Here is a 24,121-nt window from a genome sequence, read left to right on the forward strand (position 1 = left end):
GTATATTTTAGTATTTTGATTATTGCAAAAAGCAAACTCTGAATAAAATGCCACAAAGAAAAATCTCTATATTTTTAAAATCATGTTATTATAAAGTGTATTATAAACTCAATAATATATATATATATATATATATATATATATATATATATATATATATATATATATATATATATATATATATATATATATATAAATAAATGTATATAATTTACTTATGCTTGGAAATATGAATATTTTTCCTCAAGTTACTAAGCATCTTTTGTTTATTGCTTGAAGTAATAGCAATTTGAATTGGCTATATGCAAAACATTAATAATTATGGTACAATACACAATATGGCAAGTAGAATTTACAATTAAGCAAATAATTTTACAGCAAGAGCAAATATCAGATAAGAAAGAGTGCTTACAGACATGTCTTTCAGTCTCGCTTACGAATGAAGGTGCCAATATAACTTTAAGGCTTGCAAATCACTGTTACTTTGTACAGGAGCCGTAGTGACGTACAACACAATTAGATCTCCACATCCCTCTTCTCTGTCAAACAGAGGCAAGTACTCTTGAGCTCACAGTGCAGGGACCTTACTTTCCCCATAAGAGAAATATTACTGTCATTTTGATAAGGACAATGGAAAGAACAGTAATCGTCAAGATTAACTAAATGGAGAAATTACAACAGATTCTCTGTAAGCGTAAACTTGTGACAATCCATAGCAGTACTGTAGTGTTCTTAAACTGTACCATGGGCTTTTCAACATGTCTCTTTTCCTCAGGCATCTGAGCTAAATGGGCTTTCACTCTTTTAGTGAAGCGACGTCATGTCCCTTTGTTGAAATGTACATCACGAGTCTTGATGTTTCTCTCCAAAACAGGCTTCTCCACACTCACATTCTATCTTCATGCGCTCCTTCAACTCCTCCATCCTTCATTCTGTCTCTCCTTCTCTCGGGGAGAAGTGCACCAGCAGCGTGTCCAGATCTCGCCGGTCGGCGGCTGAGTAAAGCGAGCTTTCTCCCATCATGCTCAGTGCCATGCGTAAGGTGGACCAGATGTTATCTGACATCACAGTCACTGCTGTACCTGGCCCTCGCCCCGCGCCTCCCTCTCCATCCCCGGCGGCCTGTCGCTGCAGAGAAAGGGCTTCTAGGAAGTGCTCTACTGCCTCCCTGATGGAGAAACGACAAATGGCATTTAGCTTTTTGTTTGCTTGTTTACCCCAATGAAACCTTCTTCTTTTACTAACCTGTGTGCACCCAGGTTGACACAGCTGATGCCCAGGTTGTATCGGCTGCGTACAAATCCAGGCTGTAACTCCAGTGCGCGTCTGTAAGCTGCGACCGCTTCCTCGGAGCGATTACCATTTGCAAGAGTTGCTCCCAGCTTGTTCCACAGCAGATAATCCTTCATGTAGGGTTGAGAGAAGGAAGAATGTGAACTAAAATACTGATGAACAATGTGTAAAAATGTGTAGAATATAACCATGTATAAAGACCTGTTCCCACCAACAACAATAACTATAATGATGAACTATATCTGCGTCCACGTTAAAGGACAAATCCAGTGAAAAATGAACCTAGGGGTAATTAACACATGGTTACCGAGTCGATCGTTGTAATCGAGTCACGAACGCCGTGCTAAGTGAGCTGGTCGATAGGAATTACGCATAGTGAAATCTAACGTAGCACAGCGTTCGTGACTCGACTAGTCGAGACTGTTTTCCAAGATGACGCCTGTCTGTAAACGCGTAATGTACTGTCTTTATAAAGCATCTTCTTATTAAACTGTCTGTACACTTACAAAGTTCTCAATGCTTCGGTTTGCATGTAGGGACCCTCATTATGCTACCGTGTTAGTGTGAGGCTATTTTGAGCCTTGTTAGTGGTATTAACTAGCGATTTACTTTTACTTACTCTGTGCCCCATATACTAGTGTTATGAGCTAATCTGTTTTTAAAGATAAAACTCTTTACATTCGATTTTCATGAAAACGCATCGCAGGGAACGATCGACTCGGTAACCATGTGTTAATTAACCCCAGGTTCATTTTTCACTGGAGTTGTCCTTTAACATTGTTGGTTATAAGCACATGCTGTAGTTTTGTTGCTGGCTGCTTTAGTCACCATGAAATTCAAATGTAATGTTTTATGGAATAATGCAGCTCTTCTCTTCTCTTGTGTTAACTAGCGTGAGGGCGGGACAACCTGTCACTCACATAACATCACAGCAATAGCAAACTACAACGATCCAACAATCCAATTCTTGGTGTGTCACTGCTTTGAAGGTGGGGTAAGCTATGTTTCAAAAGCGCAGTTGGACATTGTTGATATTTGAAATCAACCCAAACAAACACACCCCTCTCTTCAATGCTCCGCCTCCAAAACTCAGCCTCCAATCCTAACCGCCCTGCTTCGAGTCGGTCTTGAACCCCCTGCATGCGAGTGCACTAACAATGACGCTAAACACCGCATTCTCTAGCGAGTCCTAAAGCTCTTGCCCAGTCATAACCCTTCATTTTCCAGTGAGTTTGTCTGAGCTTTTCTCTTTTGTATTGTGTCTCATCTCTATTTCTGCAGTCTTTCTTCAAATCTCCCTCTTGCTCGTTCTCTCTCCTCCACCGTCATACGCCCCCTAATGCTGATTGGCTACAAACGTTTGCTGTTGTTGTTCGTGTGTCGGTCCGACTAAATTCCATACAGCGTTTTTCAAATAACGCTTACCCCACTTTTAAGTGTGAATGAACCAACCTGTGGCATCACAGACAGGGCGGCACTGAAGCAGTCCACAGCCTTGTCATACTCTCCACTGAGGTTGAAGAGAACGCCCAGACCACACTGCAGCTCAGGGTCAACCCGTGCGGGGTCAGCGGCCGCCGCACTCAAAAACAACGTCTGCACTTCACTGAACAGTGCCCTAAGAGGAACAAGAAAGAACTGGATTAGTCTGTAGCTCAAAGGGATAGTCCACCCAAAAAACTCAAATACTCTCATTATTTACTCGCCCGCATGACCAAAAAACAATCATATAGCTTCAAAAGACTTGGAATACAGTCAATTTTATGACACTTTCAATGTGCTTTTTGTCATTCTGGAGCTTAAGAAACCCAGTGCTCATTCATTTTCATTAGGCCAGAATATTCTTCTAAAACCCTCCTTTTGTGCTCCACAGAAGATAGCCAGTCAGGCAGGTTTGGAACAAAATGGTGAGTAGATTTTACTTTAAAAAAATATTCTTTAATGAAGAAAAGTGCATAATCATTCTTGAGTCATACAAAAAGTATTTTAATATCTGCACTGTCAACTGATTAAAACACTTGGATGGAACTCAGATGGAACTCCACACCTGTATTTGTTTTAGATATATTTTTAGAGCACTGCTCGCTTATGATTGGTGACAAATGTAAATCTGTTGCTTGGTTACAATGCCCTGTCCAGTGTCTTGCATATCTCATGCCGGTGTCGACAGACACTTAAAACAGGCTTCTTCCACATCTGATCAATCCAGTGTTGTACAATCATGAATAAGATTTAACGGAATTCTGTGTCTAATAAAAGTAAAATAATTCTGACTCATCCATCAGTTTTTATTTATGGTTACAGTTATGTGCCCTAACCATTTGGTAAAGCTGAATTTTCTAGTATGCTGATTTGGTGCTCAAGAAACATTTCTTTTTTATTATTATCAATGTTGAAAACAGTTGTGCTTGTGCTGCTTAATATTTTAGAGAAAACTTACTTTTTGTAGTATCATTTGATGAATCAAAAGTTAAAAAGAACTGGATTTATTTGAAATAAAATACTGAATAAATGTATTCATTTCTTTCAGAAATATCTTATTGAACCCAAACTTTTGAACGGCAGTATACATGAGGAGCGAAACCTGCACCCGGTGCAATCAACAAAATCTAATGTTCCTCATCGCAGCTGATTAACAAGAAGAGATGCCATTAATAGCTTGCATCTTGTTAGCACACAGTTACAGGACCAGTTTTTCAGACCTTGAACCCAGAATGTTTTTTTTACTGCATTCAAGAATCCTCTTACTCTGGCAAAAGAGATCCAAATCTCTCCCTCTCTTTCTCCTTCTCTTTCACACCCTCCCTCTCCTTCTCTCGTTCATGCTGCTCCAGGATAGGCCTGTATTTGGGGTTGTGCCTCAACCAATCACGGAGCGTCTCGCAGGCCTGTCTGTGCAGTGACTCATTGGTGAAGCTCACAGCTAGAGCCATGAGAGCCGTCAGATTGTCCTTTTTCAGCTCAATACATCTGAAAACAACAATTGAGACTTGAATTAAAAAGGCAGGAGCAGTATTTTAATAAATCATATTTGTCAGACTAGTCAGGAGAATTTAAAGCTGCAGATGGGAAGGATGCAGAATGAAGGATGCAAACTCGATGGGAGGGTGCTCGGTGGTAGTGGGGGAGGGGCATTAGAGTTGTAAACATAAAAAATTTTGGCTAAGTCCCCTCAATCTACCAAACTTGCTGACTGCAGCTTTAATTGATGTACACAGAAAGACTGCAGTTCTACTTCTCACCTGCGGAGGGCGCTGATAGCAGCAAACTCTTGCTCGTTCTCCGCCTGGCAGGTGCCCAGATATTGCCAAGCCTGCAGTATCGTCACACACAGTCAGCGTTTCACAGAGACAAACAAGTAGAACAGAGTTAGAGTCCCTTGAGACAAAATGTATCATCAGTTTTTGGATGTCGTGTTTATACGTATGAGGCTCTGACCAGCTGGTTGTCTGGCTCTCTCTGAACCGCGCTCTCGAAGAGACGTACGGCTCCAGGAATGTCCCCCGCCTCCATCCTCTTCACGCCCTCGGCAAACGGATCATCGTGGGACAGGTAGGGGTTGTCGTCTTCAAATTGATATCCCTAGGAGAAGAGTAAAGACATATTCACATTAATTTTAATGGGACCAACAACATGAAAGTAAATATTCACAAATTATTATTTTTTAAATTAAAAAGTTTGGATATCTGAATAAAACACACCACTGTTCAAAAGTTTGGGGTCAGTAAGTTTTTTTTTGTGTGTGTGTGTGTGAGAAAAATTAATACTTTTATTCAGCAAGAGTGTATTATGTTGATCACAAATTTGAATTAAAATGATTTCTAAAGGATCACACTGAAGACTGGAATAATGGCTGCTGTTAAAGGCACAATATGTAACTTTTTTGCTTTAAAAATAGCAAAAATCACTATATCTATGTTATATATTTTTTTTAGTTGTGTACTTACATTATCCCGACTGTTTCCAACAACTTTCAAACCAGGAGAAATTTGTAATTTAATTCGAGAAACGTCCCGTTTCTTTATTTCCGTTTTGTCGCCGCCAATGCCGCCATATCCGCGTTGTCCCTGGTTTCCGCTCGTGCTGCCATGGCAACCAGAGCTATGAACCAGAGCCGTCTGATAGTAACCAAAGCGACTGACGCGGACAACTTTGTAGTTCGCAATGTCTATTTGCACGCTGTTGTTGTTTCGTTCAAACATTATGGACCATGACAAGCAGACTTTGGATAAAAAAGGAGAACTAAAACAAGAATCAATATCAGCGCGGTGTTTTCGAGATGCCTAGAGCTCCCATGGACAGTATATAAACGAGAGCTCCACGTCCGAGACTTCGACCGCTCCTACATGTACTTTATTAAACAGGTGAGCACATTTACATAAAACTAATCAATGTTTTATAGTTCAACAATGATAAAATGTCAGAATATGATCTGTATGTTATTCTAATGTTGATCTAGTTTACTGCTAGTCTCATACAGACAGACTAACACATAACGTTACATTTCAACACATTCAAATGCAGTTTAGTGTTCTAGTGTAATGTTAGACCAAGTGAAACAGCGCTGCGTTACCTCACAAGTTTAATTTGTCTAATAAACTGACCTGTGAGTTGTAATTCTGCACTTGCGTGTAGTTCGGTAGAATGAAATGTCCATATTCCTTTTATATCCGCGGGACTCGCGTCGCGTTTGGAGCTGATAGCTGTCTCTTAGCAATCCCGAACTGCTTCATATCACAGTCATGATAAAAACATTGATGTATTCAGTAGGGGTGGGCAAAAAAATCGATTCACATATGAATCGCGATTCAAACTTTACCGATTCAAAATCGATTCATAGAATTCCAAAAATCGATTTTTTTTATTTTTTTTTACATATATATTTTTTAGTATTGTCCTGAAATGAGTTTAGCTTGCCATTCCCATAGATGGCGCTGCATCGAATTCACACTTACGCCTGCACACTCTTGTCATAGCCAAAAGAAGAATTGCAGCAGAAGCGGAGCAGAAGGAAGGCTGGCTGGCTGTGTGGTGGCGATTGAGGCTTATCATATGTCACCTAGCAGCAGCAGCGCCGCGTCAGACACGCTTCTGGTGTGCAAAGACATGGAAAACGCCACGCAGCTGACACGCAACAGAAACGCCACGCAGCCAGTGTGTCACCGGCCTTAGAGCTTGCACACAGCCTGCGTGACACGCGCGTCTCAGGTGTGGCCCGAGTCGTGCGGGAAATGCGTGCATGCTAGAAATAGAACCGACGCCTATTTTTCTCGCGACACGCAAGCGTGTTGGAAGCGTTTCCAGGCAAAATAGAATGTTTATATGTAATTTTGACACGAATATTCATATTAATAAATGACATTTTGATGTTTGAAAGTCTAGGTTTTGACATAAATGCAGATATAATGTAGGCTTATTGTATTTTTTTTAATCGATTTTCAAAAATTGCACCTGTCAATACAGAACGAAATATTCTGTAGCCTATTTTGCCGTCAATAGCCTACTCCTTAAACTACATTTAGCAGTATTGTTTGTTTGATCTGACTACAGCACTTTAAAGCTAAATGTGAAAAAAAAAATGTATTTAAATTTTAATTTAAACTTGAATTAAATGTATTTGAAAGCTGGCCAAAGCTTGGCACTTTGCACTGTTTAGTTGCAAAAGTTTTTATGAAGACAAAGTAATATCAAACTTCATTTAATTTGTTATTTCTTTTCTTTTAAATTGTATGTCTACTGCAATCACACAGGAAAAAGTCAACTACATTTACATACTGTGAATCGTTTTTTGAATCGAGAATCGATTTTGAATCGAATCTTGAGACTAAAAATCGGTATCGAATCGAATCGTGAAATTTTCTGAATCGTGCACCCCTAGTATTCAGTCATCCATAAACATTATTAGATCGGTCGGCTTGACGTTGACGACAAGATCCATAATTCTTAGCAAATGTTGCGTCATCAAACTACGCCTTTGTTATTGTAAATAGGTTAGCGACCCCTAGCGGCGAAAAATGCCATACTGTACGTTTAAATTAAATTCAGTTAAATTAGAAATTAAAAATCTTTAAAAATCTATTAAAAATATAAATTGTAATAATATTTCACAGTATTATTATTATTTTTTTACAATATTTTTAATCAAATAAATGCAGCCTTGGTGAGCACAAGAGACTTCTTTAAAAAATAAATAAAATAAAATAAAAAAACATGAAAAATTCTTACCATCCTCAAACTTTTGAACAGTAGTGAATTTGGAATCTGAACAATAAAAGAAATCTACTTAAAGAAAAGAAAATTATTAAATAATTTTTGTGCAGCAAATTTAAACTTTTAGTATTAAAAGTATTAAGAGTGATACGTAGTATGCAACATTTAAGATGCTGTCCTTGTGAATATAAGAACGACTGAGATTCGGCCACAGGTAACAGCATGATTATGATATTGCTCTTATACAACAGTCCAACAAGAGGTTTATATTAAGTAACGTACATTCTAGACATCATATTGCCAGTTATTTTGTCTATTTTTACTACGAACCACAACTAACCATTGAATAAACTGTAATAAAGCACAGATAATAGCCTGGGAAAGGGCTCAAGGTTTCAGTTAGGTGGAAGTATCCATGCTGTAAATGGGTACAGGTGTATATCCAGATACCTTGTCATAAGAACTGCTGAGCATCTGGTCGAAGTCCGAGAGCCAAGGGTGAGCTTCAGCATCCCTCTTCGCCATTTCCTCCCACTCCTGCTGGAGTTTCTCCCAGAAATCAACATCACTCTGAACACACACACACACACACACACACACAACAACACAAGCACCAATTAATGCAAAGGTATCACACTCAAGTTCATGTATATGTGTGCAAGTGTGTAGCCTGGCTCACCTCCACCGCTGCTTTGGCCTGCTGGAAGTCTGGCCCATAAGTGGCGAATTCATCTACCCATGATTCAGCAGAATCTGCCGAAACCTACCGAGCACAGCGACATGCCAGGCTGTTAACAGCCTCCATAATAACACATCACAGAGCCTGCAAATGCTTAAAGGTGCAATAAGCGATTTCTCAAAATCGTTGTTGATATTTGAAACCAACCCAAACAAACACACCCATCCCCAAAATGCACGAACACACAATGCAAGAGCATTTCTTTTATTTTTTGCAGAAGCGAAGCAAGATAATACTCCCTCTTGCTCACTCTCTCTCTTCTCCCATCATGAGTGGACACGCCCCCTCCTGCTGATTAGCTACAAGTTTATTGTGGCGCTCAGTCCGATCCCCTTTCAACGTTTTTTCAAAAATTGCTTACTGCACCTTTAAATAATACTCAGGTGAAGGGAAAAAAGACAACAAACTGTGATGAATGAGAGTGGGGGAAAAAAGAAAGGATGTAATGGAAAAAGAAAGTGGGCATGAGAGACCAACAGAGGAAGAAAAAAAAAAACTCACCCTCATTCATCCATCTTTCCTTTCCTCTCTATATTAAAAATAGCAAACAATGCTCAGTGTACCTTCACTATTGCAGGAAGTCAAAGTGGTTTCAGTAGCTGGGCACAAGTGAAAAGCAGTGTGAGCAGGGTTTAGCTGTACACGTCTTTCAGTGATAACTATGTTAAAAGCACTATTAAACTAAAGCAACAGTCTGCTCTCTTTAAGGCAGCAGGTCAGCAGGAGCTAGTTAACATAATGAACATGACAAGCCTACACAGGCAAAACACATAGCAGGACTACTGCATCACTGTTGCCAGGTGATCAGGGTCCTACCTGCCTGACGATAGTAGCCCACTGCTCTGCCTGTTTTGCTTTAACTTTGTCATTCTTCTCTTTGCCCTCTCGGGTTTCCACTTCCACATTCCCTTCCCTTGATTCCAGGAACTGGGCAGCCAGTTTGGGACAGAGGGTACAGGTAGGGGGTATTTATGGATAGTGTGCGTTTGGTGTGAGATTGTTAGGCATAGCGGGAAAATTTAGGTATGGATGGAGGTTAAAATGTTAAAATGTAGGGATCATGTCATGATGATCGTCCATGATAGAAGGAAGAAGGAAATATCACAAACTACTGCTCGTTTGAACCGTGGGATAAAACAAAGATCTTTTTTAAAAACAAGGGCCAGTTTCCAAGACCTAGACCAGGACAATTGTGATTTATCCTTTGAAAAAAACATGGACTTGGCTTGATATACAGTGAGGTCCAAACGTCTGAGACCACTAGTGAAAATACAGTTTCTAAATTGTTCTCTGCGTAACAATTTGAGTGAAAACTCAAGCTGCATTAACTCCACAAATTTGACTGATGACCTAGAAATAGTGGATAATCTTTAATATTTCTTATTCATTTTACATCATAATGTTTTGTTATAAACTGTATTAAATCGAAGTATTTTAACTAATATGTTTATAATTAACTAATATGTGACCCTTGATCACAAAACCAGTCACAAGCCGCACGGGTATATTTGTGGCAATAGCCAACAATACATTGTATGGGTCAAAATTATAAATTTTTCTTTTATGCCAAAAATCATTAGGATATTAAGTAAAGATCATGTTCCATGAAGATAATTTGTAAATTTTCTACTTTAAATATATAAAACATTTATTTTTGTGAGTGAATGCAGAACAATCGTGAACATAAATGGACAACGATTTTTTTGCACCCTCAGATTCCAGATTTTTCTCGGACAGATATTGTCCTATCCTAACAAACCATACATCAATGGAAAGCTTATTTATTCAGCTTTTAGATTATGTATACAGCTGAATTTCAAGAAATTGACCCATGTGACTGGTTTTGTGGTCCAGGGTCACATATATGTTTATAATTAAATATTACAAATAATTTGATAGATGATTTTGAAATTAGATTACACTACAGTTAAAAAGTTTGGAGTCAGTACGATTTTTTAAATGTTTTTGAAAGAAGTCTTATATGCTCACCAAAGCTGATCAAAAATACAATTTAAAAAAACTGTTACATTTTGGGTGAAAACCATTATACTTTTTATTAAGACTCTTTGATGAATATAAAGTTCAAAAGAACAGCATTTATGGAGAAATCTATGGATAGAAATCTTTTGTAACATTATAAATGTCTTTACAGTCACTTTTGATAAATTTAATGCATCATTGCTGAATAAAACTATTAATTTCTTTAAACAAAAAAAATCTTATTGACCCCAAACTTTTAAGTATATTTTTGGTATACTCAAACCAAATACTCTATATATATTTTTTATACATGTATTGAAAATAGATTTTGAGTACCAAATTTAAAATGAGGTCTTAGTCTCCATTGTGTGTACAGAATTCAGTCTCTGAAGCAAATGAAACTATCCAAAACTGTATTTTCACATGGGTTAGTATTTAAATCCCTGCAGTGCAAATCGGCAAGGATTTACAGTATGCCATGTAGTTACAGCTTGAGAAGAGCCAAGATGGCTGCCAAAGGGCTGCAGTGTCACCCTTCACAGTGTTTCCTCTATCAGAGGAGCTGGGAAGGGCTCGTACCTGGGTAAGGCTTGAGGCCCAGTGCTGTGCCTCCTTGGCCTGTGCTTTATCAGTGTGCTCTTTTCCTGCTCTGTCCTCCACAGTCACACTGCCATCGCCAATCTGCCTAATGAACCGCAGGAACTACACAATAACAACAACAACAACAGCTATTACACATCTACTGCTAACAGGAAACACATTGGCGATGCATTGAACACACACACACACACACACACACACAAGTCCATCAGTGGTTTCTTCTTGACAGTTATGGTCAGACACTAGGAGGAAGGAGTAACGGCCAAAAGCATAACATATCCCAAATTATATGACAAAGGCAGAGCAGAATTAAATGAAAAAAGACAGAATGAATAAGTGAAGAAATGCCCATGAAAACGTGAACGATGTCACATCACTTTATCATCAACCACAAGGCAAAAATTAACCTAAATAATAATCATCTTTAATCCCATGGAGAACCTGTGGTCAGTAATGTGTTACTTAACTTTTTAAATATAACCCAGAAGTGCATTCTGGGATGTAAAATGATCCCTTGAGACAACATTAACACAGTTTTATCTTAACTTGAGGGATCCGTTGTGATGGATAATTTCTGTGATGTGGCATGGGTGAAAGCAGAGCAAATTTATTTTGAAATAGATACACTTTAGTCAAATGTCTAGCAAAAAAACATTTTTCATAAACTTATGTTACCAAAGTTCCAGTACTGCTGCATTTAATACAGCAATATGTCATGAGAAGCCATGTGACACAGGGATTTTACCAAGGTGGATTGCCAAAAAAACTCCTTACTTATGGTCAAATTTATTTATTAATAGCTATCAGAATAAACAGTTCTTCTACCAAGTAAAACAGTTTATTAACCCAACCATAGGCAGTTTGTGGTTATCAAGCAACATAGCAACTTATATAGAACGGACTATTCATATTAAAATGATATTTTTTTTAGAAGTGGAACTATTGATTTACAATTTGTGTTTTGGTTGCAATATGTGCATACTTGTTTAATATATCAATGCATGTGGTGACTTGGACTAAAGTGTTTCAGGTGCAGCTCAAAGAACACTTAAACAACACCGACAGCAGGGAGACCCTTCCTTTTGCCCTCACCTCTGTGTTCTTGAGTTTAGGGTCGTCCACTTTGGCAAGGAGTTCATTCGCTGTTTGACGTAGTTCTTCACCTGACTGGTATTCTTGTGTCCTGATAGTATAAAAAAAATACATTAAAGTAAGGATAGGATCAGGACTCTGTAAACATCTATTACTCTTGATCTAACCTTAGTATAATCTATGTACGTTACCATTCAAATGTTTGAATATGATTTTTTTTATTAGGCAAGGATGCATAAAGTTGATCAAAAGTGACAGTAAAGACATTTATAATATTACAAAAGATATTTCAAATAAATGCGATTTTAATGAACTTTCCATTCATCAAAGAATCCTAAAAAAATCAGAGTTTCCGCAAAAAAAAGTGAGCAGCACAACTGCTGTATATGCTTTATTGTATCTGTGATCAAATAAATGCAGCCTTGGTGAGTATAAGAGACTAATTTTGAAACATAAAAAAACCGATAGTGTATAATATTCTTATGCCAAGTCTCTCTATATTATTCCTTTTAAGAAACATAAAATACCATTCTTTGTCCTGTTCTCTTTCTCCCAAATCTCCAAGCCATAACTTCTCCTCTGATTGCTCCAGGTACTCCTCTGCCCAGCGGCCGGGGTCTATGAGACAGGAGGAAGGGAACTGAGTGGTCGAAGTTTTGTAAAAGACAACAGAAAAAGTAAAGCTACGGAGAATGAAAGGATGGCTGGCTAAAGATAAGTAAAGATTTGTCAGAATTGTCAATTGTCATCTAATGACGTTAAATGACATCTAATGATATTTTAATGATTTCTAATAGCATCTTAAATTAAAAAAGGATATAATATATGCCATATACATGCAGTCATGCCAAACCAACAGTTTTGGCAGTGACATAAATTGTGTTTAGCAAAGTTGTTGTGTTGATTCACATTATTTCTAGATTATTCTAGATCAGATCAGATGCATTTTAAGTAATTGTAAAAAGCATCACTGGTCATCTTTTGGCCCTGGCTCAATGGCCAGCTAACATCATCATATCATCAGCACATGGGAAAGTGTGTCTCCTACTCCTTCGGCTGTGGAATCGTGTCACCACCAGTGCAGAGCTTCTGTATATGCAGCATGTGTGTGAGTGCATCTGCAGCCCAAGACTTTTGGACAGCGGCCTGGTGTCAAGAAAGGCAACAAAAAAGCCACTTCTTCCCAGGAAAAACACTTTTTAAATTCTACAGAAAGTACAAGGATTTGACAGCAGAAGACTGGTGCAAAGTTATTTTCTCAATTGAAGCCCCCTTTCGAATGTTTTGGACTTATGGAAAATTGACTGTTTCTTCCGGAGAAGAAAAGAGTCCTGTGTCGTGCCAACAGTGAAGCATCCTGAGACATCCATCTGTGGGGTTGCTTTTCATCCATGGTAGTGGGCTCTCTCACAATTCTGCCCAAAAACACTGCCATGTATAAAAAAATGGTAACATCCTGCAAGTGCAACTTCTCTCAATGATCCAGGAGCGATTTGGTGATAATCCATGCATTTTCCAGCATTATGGAGCACCATGTTACAAGAAAAGAGTGATAATAAAGTGGCTCTGAGATTATTATATTGAAATTTGGGATCCGTGGCCAGGGACCTCCCCGGATCTTAATCCCTTAGAGAACCTGTGGTCAATCCTCAAAAGGCGAGTGGACAACTCAGAGCACTAACAAGTCAAAAATGGATCGCCATCAGTCAGGATTTGGCATGAGTCCAGCATGAGTGAATTACAGAGGTTATGAAGAAGGGTCAACACTGTAAATATTGCATATATCGAATGCTTTTGGCGATAAAAGCCTTTAAAACTTATTGAATACTTACCATTGTTTTCCAGTATACCATAGAAATATGTGAATTTTTTTTGCAAAACACAAAATTGATTGATGTCACTACCAAAACTTTTGTTAGGTGTATGTGTGTATAATATTGTATAACACACACACATATACTGTATGTATATATGTATTAACCTGCAACTTCATTGATGAATTCTCTGGTCCAATCAGCATCAGCTGGATCAAGACCAGCTTGTCCAGAAGAAGAGGCGGAGTCACCAGTGGACAAGAACTCTGCCGCCCAATCGCCAGACAGCGCCAGAGCAGCCACGTCAGGAGCTGAGAAAAGAAAACATACAGTTATATCACACTTAAACATGCTGAAATCTGTCTGAATGTGTGTTTGTGCACACTACCTCTCTGTGGAGCCTGTCTGTAGTTCTGTTGATCTATCTGCTGCATTTCCTCCAGCAGTTGACCCATGTCAAAACTGTGAGGAGGCCGTTGTGGGGCCTGTAGAAACTCATTGACCAGCTGGATTTCAAAAACAACAGGATGTCAGTAAGAACACGTGACATGATCACAGACTACTTGACATGATACAAACATCAGGTCATAGAAATTGAAAACACCTTGAAATACTAAAAGACCAAAATACACACCTCCTCTTCCGTGGCTATTTCAATTGGAGTAGGAGGAATCTATGGGGGGGAAATGAGTAAAAAAAAACTTTTAATATTAATTTAATCGTTAGATTTTATTATTTTCAAGGCAGCAACTATTGATTATTTGCATTATTTGCATATTTATATATATGAATCACTGCACATAATTGATTAATGCATCAAAAAAAATCATTTTTAGATGAATAATCTAACTAACTAATAATATTTTTCAGATAAATCTATTAATTACTTTCTGATCAGACAATAAATCATTTGGTTAGCTTACCAATAAATAATAACCACAACTTCTGCCATTAATCTGTCAATGTTTTATTCAAACAGCACAGGGTGGCTGTGATCAGATCATCAGATTTTTTGGGATAAAGTCTTATTTTCAGCATGCTTGAGAGCCGGAGCCACCATCATTAGGGATGATTGTAAACAGTATGATGAATAAACACATTCTTGGCAAATCAGTATATTTACATCAGAGGTTCTCAACTCTGGCCCTCTATGTCCACTTTCCTGAAGGGTTTAGCTCCAACTCTGATCAAGCTGACCTGCCTGTAGCTTTCTAATAATCCCGAAGACCTTGATTAGTTGTTCAGTTGTGTTTGATTAGGGTTGGAGCCAAACATTTGCCCCGGTTACAAAAAAAAACATTAGGAAACATCCAAAGTTTAGGAACTTACAGTGGGTGTTGATCGATGTCTCCAAGCCCCTCCTTCTTGGGTCATGTGACCAGTCAGTTTCATAAGGGGATTGGCTCCCCCACATTCCGCATCCACTAACTCCCGCATCGCCATGGCAACACACTGTGAGGCTGGATCAAACTAACACCTTGAGATATCTACAAGTAAATAAAATGTCATCATTAAGTGGCATGTTATAAAAGTGACAGTAGTGAAGTGGTTAAGGGTATGGGCTGAAATATGTGCCACCAGAAACTGAATTTGAATAATTTATATTTGAATTTGAATTGCTAAACTTGAATAATTGCATTGGAAAACTGAATCTGAATCACATAATTTGAAATTGTATTGTTTAATTTGAATAATTGCATTGAAAAACTGAATCTGAATTGTATAATTTGAAATTGAATTTATTTGTTTGGAACTTAAGTCCAATACAATTTGATCATCACTGAAAATTCAACTCTCTTTATATCCTCACATTCAGTTCGCACAATTCAGATTCAGATCACCAAATTCAATTTCAAGTTACTGTGACAGACATCCGGGTAGTTGGAGGATGAAGGAAGAGCAATCGAGCGCAGATCGATATCGATAGATAGAGTCATTAATATCATGTTATATCTATGAGATAGACTTCAGTGTCGCAGGATCATCACTCAGCACTAATATGCCAGACTGTTGTGCTGCTTATGGATGTTAGAACGAAAGAAATGGAAAAAAATAAAAATAAAAAATAACAGCAAGGGATAATTTCACAGGTGAGAATGAAACCTATACTCTCTCTCTCCGTGGCCCGCGGCAGCGTCTCTTCTCCCGGGCAGGAACACAGCTTCACCTCGCTGCTGCACCGGTCCCCGCTGATCCAGATGGGACCGGCCAAAGACATAGTGGTGATCGGGAGTACAGCAGCAGTTTTAACATTAAGTGACATGGCATCTGACGCACAGAAGCCAATGGCACATGTCACTATGCGTATTGGCACATCCGGTGGCACATCCGGTCTTCATTGGCATGTGCCAGTGGATAGTGGCATGTGTCACTGACATTATTGGCATGTGCCAGTGGTGGATAGTGGCATGTGTCACTGACATCGCGACACACTGACACTGACATGACACCTGACTGACACCGAGTCGCGGAACATGTCACCGTGTTGCGACACTTCCAGTAGTGACTGACAGATTAATCGAACACCTAGTACTGACGTAATTGTGGCACAAAATCCTAAATAAATAGCCTGATTTTGTGATATTTAAAATATCAATTAAACGAATTTAAAGTGCATTAATATTTTTTCAAACGTGTTATTTGTGTCACGTCTGTATTTGATTGGTATGTGCCACTAAATGTTTTGTAATACCAGAGCTACTTTATGTTGTTTATCTCGCAAAGTCACAAACTGCCCATTCTAGGAAAGACACGAAATAAATCTATCATGGGTCACTACGAATAACGTATTAACAGTCGCGTTCATAAACCTTTATTTTTGCGTGATGCTGCACAGACGCACGCCAGTAGGTGTCAGTATAAGTGAGTGTAACACTGGCCAGCGCAAGATTCTCATCTGTGGCTTTAATATTTCAAGTCCTTCCAAAAAGTGTAAAAAAATTAATTATTAAAAATCATTTGTTTGTTAGGCTATGTATCTGAAAAGGAGTATACCGAGCTACTAGCAATATTCTTTATTTATACAAGTGCAAAAAAGTGCTCAGTGCATTTTAAAAATTCAACAAACGTTCGGTCGCGCAGGACCTTCCTCAGTACCTTTAATATTTCAAAAATAATTGTATGGAATTATTCAATAAATAAAATATTTTATTGGTTGTACAAATTAACTATGTGCATTATATGTTACATAATCTACATTATACTCCGGCAGACAGCTGCAGGTGTCACTACTGGAGGTGCCACAACATAAAGAGACATGTCAGTTTTAGTGACACAGGCCAACTGGCATGTACTAGTGGATATTGGCATGTGTCACTAAAACGTGAGATGTGCCAAATGGATTGCGTCATATGCCACTTGCATAACAATTTGCTTTATGCTGTCAAAAAATGATTTATAACATCGCTAAGTTAATGTGTAGCCTACAACATACATAATTCGATCAAATTATTTTTGAAATATTAAAGCCACAGATGAGAATCTTGCGCTGGCCAGTGTTACACTCACTTATACTGACACCTACTGGCGTGCGTCTGTGCAGCATCACGCAAAAATAAAGGTTTATGGACGCGACTGTTAATACGTTATTCGTAGTGACCCATGATAGATTTATTTCGCGTCTTTCCTAGAATGGGCAGTTTGTGACTTTGCGAGATAAACAACATAAAGTAGCTCTGGTATTACAAAACATTTAGTGGCACATACCAATCAAATACAGACGTGACACAAATAACACGTTTGAAAAAATATTAATGCACTTTAATTCGTTTAATTGATATTTTAAATATCACAAAATTAGGCTATTTATTTAGGATTTTGTGCCACAATTATGTCAGTACTAGGTGTTCGATTAATCTGTCAGTCACTACTGGAAGTGTCGCAACACGGTGACATGTTCCGCGACTCGGTGTCAGTCAGGTGTCATGTCAGTGTCAGTGTGTCGCGATGTCAGTGACACATGCAAGGCCGCCTTAATGCACGGGCTTACCTGGGCTGAAGCCCAGGGGCCTCCCAAGTTCAGGGGCCTCCCATGTTCAGGTTTATGATGAGCTGAAAAGGTCATATTGTTTTAACTTGTCAGATTTTGTCGTTGTATGTCGCTAGTCGCTTGTGGACGTTGGTAGTGCTGTCGCTCTAATGTTATTGTTATGGTGCGTTCACACCAAACGCGAAAAGAGCGTCTGGCGCGAGTGATTTCAATGTTAAGTCTATGCAAAGACGCGTTTACGCGCGTCTAGAGGTCCCGCGGCGCGAATGAGGCGTTGCGGTTCGTGTCCGCTCAGTGCCACTAACTAGTGATGGGTCGTTCGCGAATGAGCCGGATCTAAGAGCCGGCTCTTGTAGGTGAACGACGGGAGCCGGCTCGCATATCTGAAGAGCCGACTCTATATTTAAAAATATAGCCTATAGAAATTAAATCATTATGTAGGCTAATAATGAAATAATGAATGATTTTAATTATTTAAAATAATTGACTAATTCAAAAACCAACAAAAACATAATTATATAGGCCTAAAGGCGCACACACATTTGTTTCGACGGTCTGATCAGCCTCACATTCTGTTCCTGTCAATCATACACGCGATGTTGTCAACCAATTAAACTGCATGAGGGAGGGCCAAGCTAACTCACACACACACACACACACACACACACACACACTAGATGTGGATAAACCGCGGATTGGGCGGATGACGTGACGAAAAATAATATTTTAATTAAATTCGGGCGGGAGGCGGTTGAACAAGTCAAATGAAAAAAGTTTGCCAAAACCTGCAAGCTATGAGCCCAGCTCAGTACTATTGGAGGAGGGCTAAACGTCTCGTAGATGAGACTGCCTGGGTTATTTTGTTATTTTGTTTCGATATTAGTTATATTTTAAAACAGCCAGTCGTAGCCTACCACTCGTGGAATAGGCATTTAAAAGAGAGATAGATTATGGTCTGATATGACTCAGAAATGATATCGGGCAATGGCAGCACAAGATATTCAGAAGAACGCAAGAGCTAAACTTATACAAGCTCAATAACATCCACATAAAAAATAAAAAAAGAAGGTAAGAAGAATAGTCAGTCATAACTTTGCCCATTAATTAGATGTGCAAGGCAAGCAGACAAGTTTTTGGGTTGTTATGGACAATTACAAATTTGAATATTCACGTGCACAGTTGTGCAGTGGACTTTCAGCGAGTTAAAACATATATTTTTTAAAGAGCCGTTTGTGAGTCAAAAAGAGCCGGCTCTTTTCAGTGAGCTGAGTCAAACGAGCCGGCTCACGAAAAAGAGCCGGATTGCCCATCACTACCACTAACGTCTCCGCTTTGGGGTGTCTGTTGCGAGTGTGTTTAATCGACGTTTTTTTCAACACACAGTAGCCTATAATCATCAGCGATGCACGCGATTACATTTAGAAATAGACAAGCTTTGTTTCCAAATGCACCAAGCAATGATCCTTTCAATTTTATAAACTTTTATAAACCCAGCCAATATAATCACAATGAACACATCCAAAATAAAATCTTTAACATGTAGGCTATATAACAACTGCAAAGCTTCTCATTTGTAAACAAAATGATTTACGCACTAAATCCAGAATAAACTCACTGACTGTCGACAGTTTCTTTTCCATGCATCATTTTATTATATCCATGTTTGTGGTTAGTTACTGTCAAATCATATAAAACAGTGAAATCGCCCTCGAACTCTTCTGTCTCTCCTGCACTCGAGACGGTGACGGGAGCTGATCTCCACTTAAGGCTTCTTTCCTATTGGTTGTCGCTCGCGAAAATCGCTTCTCATTTGCATAAAGTTTAAATTTAGTTGCTGTGTGTGGTTGTTAAATAAAGTTTCTTGTGTTTATTTGCTCAGTGATATGTTAATAACAATATTAAAATTGAAAACAATATAAAAAAAAACTCACTGTTGTAGGTCTCGAAAGAAACTAATGCATTATGTGATGTAGATTACCTAGATATTACACTTTTTTAAAATGAGACTCTATAAATCGAGGGGATGGGGGGCCTACAAAACCTCTCAGCCCCGGGGCCTAACATTAGGTTAAGGCGGCTCTGGACACATGCCACTATCCACCACTGGCACATGCCAATAATGTCAGTGACACATGCCACTATCCAGCTGGCACATGCCAATGAAGACCGGATGTGCACCGGATGTGCCAATACGCATAGTGACATGTGCCATTGGCTTCTGTGCGTCAGATGCCATGTCACTTAATGTTAATACCGCCTCTCCGGGAGTACGTATATTTCGGCGGGAAGTTCCACTGCCTTTGCCGGTGGCCGGCGGACGGAGAGAAACTACAGCGGGGCAGCAGAGTTTGTCTGCGGCTGCAGGATCTAGAGACTTACTGCCCGCTTCCTGTGAGCCAAAACCGACACAACGCTGCTGAAGAAAATAGTCCGTTCCGCGTCCATAGCAACGCTCTGTTTTTCATGGCAACGGTGTGATATACTTATTACATGGCTTGGTTGAATTCCAATGTGCGAAGTATATCACACCGTTGCCATGAAAAACAGAGCGTTGCTATGGACGCGGAACGGACTATTTTCTTTAGCGGAAGCAATACAATCTTTTTAAATCAATAAACTCCTTTTTAAATCAATAATTTGTGTCAAATTATTTATTTATTTTGTAGGTAGCCATGTAATAAGCGGGATAATGTATAGCGAGGCGGTTGTTATAGCGAATAACAACCCCTTCAAGCTGATTCAAGACCTGTCGGGGTTGTTATTCGCTATAACAACCGCCTCGCTATATACATTATCCCTTATATATATATATATATATATATATCTGCCTGAATCAGCCTGAAGCCTATAACTATAACTATATATATATATACAGTATATAGTTCAGGCAGCTATATACTGTATATAAGGGATAACTCTATCTATAGATCTGCGCTCGATTGCTCTTCCTTCATCCTCCAACTACCCGGATGTCTGTCACAGTAACTTGAAACTGAATTTGGTGATCTGAATCTGAATTGTGGGAACTGAATGTGAGGATATATAGAGAGTTGAATTTTCAGTGAGGATCAAATTGTATTGGACTTCAGTTCCAAACAAATAAATTCAATTTCAAATTATACAATTCAAATTCAGTTTTTCAATGCAATTATTCAAATTAAACAATACAATTTCAAATTATGTGATTCAAATTCAGTTTTCCAATGCAATTATTCAAGTTTAGCAATTCAAATTCAAATATAATTGATTCAAATTCAGTTTCTGGTGGCACATATTTCAGCCCATATTAAGGGTTTAGATCAGTGGTTCTCAACCTTTTTGACTCCAAGGCCCACCATTGTCCGCAACAATATTCAAAGGCCCCATAGCCCTAGTATTGTTTTCGAAAATATTCAATGGCATTAATATTTTGGCTTTCATCAGTATTTATGTGAGGGATGAAACAGTAACCAGTTTGACGATAAACCATGATAAAATTTTGTGAATGAACATATGAATTAATTAATTATATTATTGTATGTTATATGAAGGGAACTGACTGTCTTCTGAAAAGTTTCAAAGGCATATCTTACCTCTGTGTAGTGACTAAAAGTCTTAAAGGGATACTTCACCATTCTAAACTGAAAATTAAGTCATATAGTAGGCTACTACTGCCCCTGCTGTTGTTCTAATGCCGTTCACCATTCTTTCTTTTATGACTACAAAAGGAGATTTTTTTTTAAATCTCCTTTTGTTGTCCATAAAAGAAAGAAGGCTATACGGCATTAGAACAACACCAGGGTGAGTAAATATTAATAATGACTTAATTTTCATTTTAGGGTGATTCTTCTTTGTGTTCAGCATTTACTGGGGAAACGGCTCTATTTCTGCAGTTCCCTAAGTGCCACCTACTGTCAGAGAGTGGATTTACATTTTCATTCAGCCTGTCTGCAGTTTTTGTTCAGACCAATGCGAAAATCAGACAGAATATTATGCACTGTTGTAAATTTTAACCGGTTGCTGGAAAATAAACAGGCTAATGTTTATTCTAAAGATCTAAACAATTCATTTATTTAATTTAATTAATTTTAAAGACCTAAACAATTTTAGTGGTGGTTGAGGAGATTCCCTAGCCTGACTACGTCAGACTTCGTACTTCCGCTCAATTTCATTTCGCTTCTGTCTACGAAGCAAAGCGAAGTAGCAGAGTTTGGTATTACCAGGCTAGAGATTCCCCCCCTTCCACATAAAGCGACCTGAGTGCAGAGAAAAGCACTATATAAATGTAACGAATAATAATAATTATTATTTACTAAGGTATGTATAGTTATTCACGGAGCAGATAAATACCAACAATTTATCATTTTGACATCAAAACTTTATTTGAACATGTAGCACATGTTAGTAGATATCATGTTATGCTGTAAATCATTATAACATGTTCATTTCAATCATTTAGCCTACATTACTTTTACAAGTCTAGAAATTCAAATTATATGGGATTTTGTTTAAGCTTATTGTTGTTTTCTCTTCATTTAAATTTTAAGAGGTTGAGAACCTCTAGACTGGTATCAGAAAGGTTGTAGCCCTAGTTGCATAGAAAGTTACTGCGATCATCGTGAGGCTATAGCCTAAACTGAGCCTGAAAGACAATGAATCATCGGCTTGAGATTAATCCTGTGGACTGAGCTACCTTTCCACTGACATAAACATATGTTTCACCAGCTTATCCAGACTAGAAGGATTACACAGACTCCATTGTTCCTGAAGACATCTATTAACAATTAACCAAGATTGCACGTGCACAAACAGTGCAGGTTTACTTTGCTGTCCTTATGCAATAATTCCCAAACAGCCTGCCTCCCTCGTGCATGACACCTCTGATGAAAAATCATTGAGATGAACAAGAGTGGCCACTGGTTGAGTTGGCCATCTGATCACTGTTATGAAATGTACATGCATAACTCTTCTGCTCAGATCTGGTTCTTGTCTGCTGTCAGTTTGGCTTCAGCACAGGAACATTACTGAAGGCAAGTGTCGCTTTTTCCAAGTGTAAATGGCAGATGAACATCCCATTCCCAACGTACTAGACCACAAGCGGTTAGCTATTCGCAGCCTTGTTTGTGCAGCAGCTATGAATCATAACAATAAAGCTAACTTAGCAGGTCAACTAAGTCAACTATGCTGCAGACAGTTAGCTTACAAGCTAAATAAACTCACTCCTCTCACCTGCCCAGGCGATGTTGTCACCTCTCTTCTCCTCTCTTTCTCCTTTTATCCCGTGAGTAATGCAGTTTTGATCAAAACAAAACACGACAGAACGAAGCAGGCCCTCAAAAAGACGGCTGAGGTTAACGGCCCCCTGGTTGTCGGTTCTTGACGGGTAAATGTTGCGCTGGTGACCGTCCTGTCTTTATTTACCTTCCCCGTGTGGCCCACTGAAACATGAGCGAACCAGCCAGACGAACACGCTACGCTTCGGCTATTCACAAACGCAGTTTGCGTAAAGACAAGCGCTTTGAACTGTGCTGAGCATCAAGACGGGCGGAGCGAGATTTACGCTGAAGTTACGTAAAGTTCCTAAAGTGACAGCGCATGCCTTGACTGACAGGTTGATAACCTATTGTTTCAACATCAAGGTAAATGTGCTTTAAAGGATTTAAATTCATTCCTGTTGTGCAGGACCTTTTGACTTCTGTAACTTTTGAAAATGAATATACCACCACGTGTAATTTGCAATTTAAGGGAGTATTGCTATAAACGGCTAGCCAACCAGAACGATACACTGATAAAGCTCATTAATTTATAGAACACAATGGCAAGAAAATGAACATGCTGCCCAACAGGATGGGAATAAACAAGTTTGTTGCAATTTTAATAATATTGTTCAGATTTCTGTGATTTTTTTTAAATTCATTGCATTTGTACAGTTGTTTTCTTGCTAAAAAAGTATGTCACTTTCTTAAAAAACAAAACAAACTGTGCCATATTTATTTATTTGTACGTATATATATATATATATATATATATATATATATATATATATATATATATATATATATATATATATATATATATATATATTTATTGTGGCTGTTACCTTTTTTTCAAATTAATCAAATAGGAAAGCTGTGGTTGCTGATACTTTACTTTCACCTTTTTTTCAAATTAATCAAATAGGAAAGCTGTGGTTGCTGATACTTTACTTTCACCTTTTTTTCAAATTAATCAAATAGGAAAGCTGTGGTTGCTGATACTTTACTTTCACCTTATAAAATAGAATGTATGGAACAACCAAAGACGGCCGTGTTTTGTTTTGTTTTATTTGATTAATAGCATTATAATATTGGCAAAATAAATAAATGTAGATTCCTTACCACCTCCCTCTCCACACTTGTTATATCTATAAAATGAATTAAACCGTTT

At 38.4% G+C, this 24,121-nt stretch overlaps 1 protein-coding gene across 6 annotated transcripts; it reads right to left on the reverse strand.

The window, feature by feature from the left end:
* Nucleotides 1-248: 248 nt before the first annotated feature.
* pex5 (peroxisomal biogenesis factor 5) lies at nucleotides 249-23,268 on the reverse strand. Of its 6 annotated transcripts, none has more exons than XM_084089196.1 (17): nucleotides 22,925-23,191; nucleotides 15,058-15,215; nucleotides 14,363-14,401; nucleotides 14,117-14,234; nucleotides 13,896-14,039; nucleotides 12,442-12,532; nucleotides 11,915-12,005; nucleotides 10,802-10,924; nucleotides 9,059-9,169; nucleotides 8,183-8,266; nucleotides 7,954-8,073; nucleotides 4,732-4,875; nucleotides 4,536-4,606; nucleotides 4,042-4,263; nucleotides 2,746-2,911; nucleotides 1,246-1,403; nucleotides 249-1,168 (listed from the first exon to the last, which is right to left on the reverse strand). In XM_084089196.1, exons 2-17 carry the CDS (start codon nucleotides 15,169-15,171, stop codon nucleotides 928-930), a joined length of 2,037 nt encoding a protein of 678 aa, XP_083945322.1. In that variant the 5' UTR covers nucleotides 15,172-15,215; nucleotides 22,925-23,191; the 3' UTR covers nucleotides 249-927. The 6 variants fall into 6 exon arrangements, with proteins under 6 accessions (XP_083945322.1, XP_083945323.1, XP_083945324.1 ...); XM_084089197.1 differs by having other exon boundaries at nucleotides 22,916-23,135; XM_084089198.1 differs by lacking the exon at nucleotides 9,059-9,169 and having other exon boundaries at nucleotides 22,925-23,179.
* Between the last annotated feature and the right edge of the window lie 853 nt (nucleotides 23,269-24,121).

The sequence above is a fragment of the Abramis brama genome (genome assembly GCF_963993115.1).
Source record: "Abramis brama genome assembly, chromosome: 17".
In the NCBI taxonomy this organism is placed as follows: domain Eukaryota; kingdom Metazoa; phylum Chordata; class Actinopteri; order Cypriniformes; family Leuciscidae; genus Abramis; species Abramis brama.

Excerpts from the sequence above, each read along its gene's own strand:
- pex5 (XM_084089196.1), bottom strand. The coding sequence starts at position 15,171 with ATGGCGATGCGGGAGTTAGTGGATGCGGAATGTGGGGGAGCCAATCCC. Across the intron at positions 12,533-13,895 it reads ATTCATCAATGAAGTTGCAG|ACCCCGGCCGCTGGGCAGAG; the intron begins GTTAATACATAT and ends CCTGTCTCATAG. Across the intron at positions 1,404-2,745 it reads CCCTGTCTGTGATGCCACAG|GATTATCTGCTGTGGAACAA; the intron begins GTTGGTTCATTC and ends CCCTACATGAAG.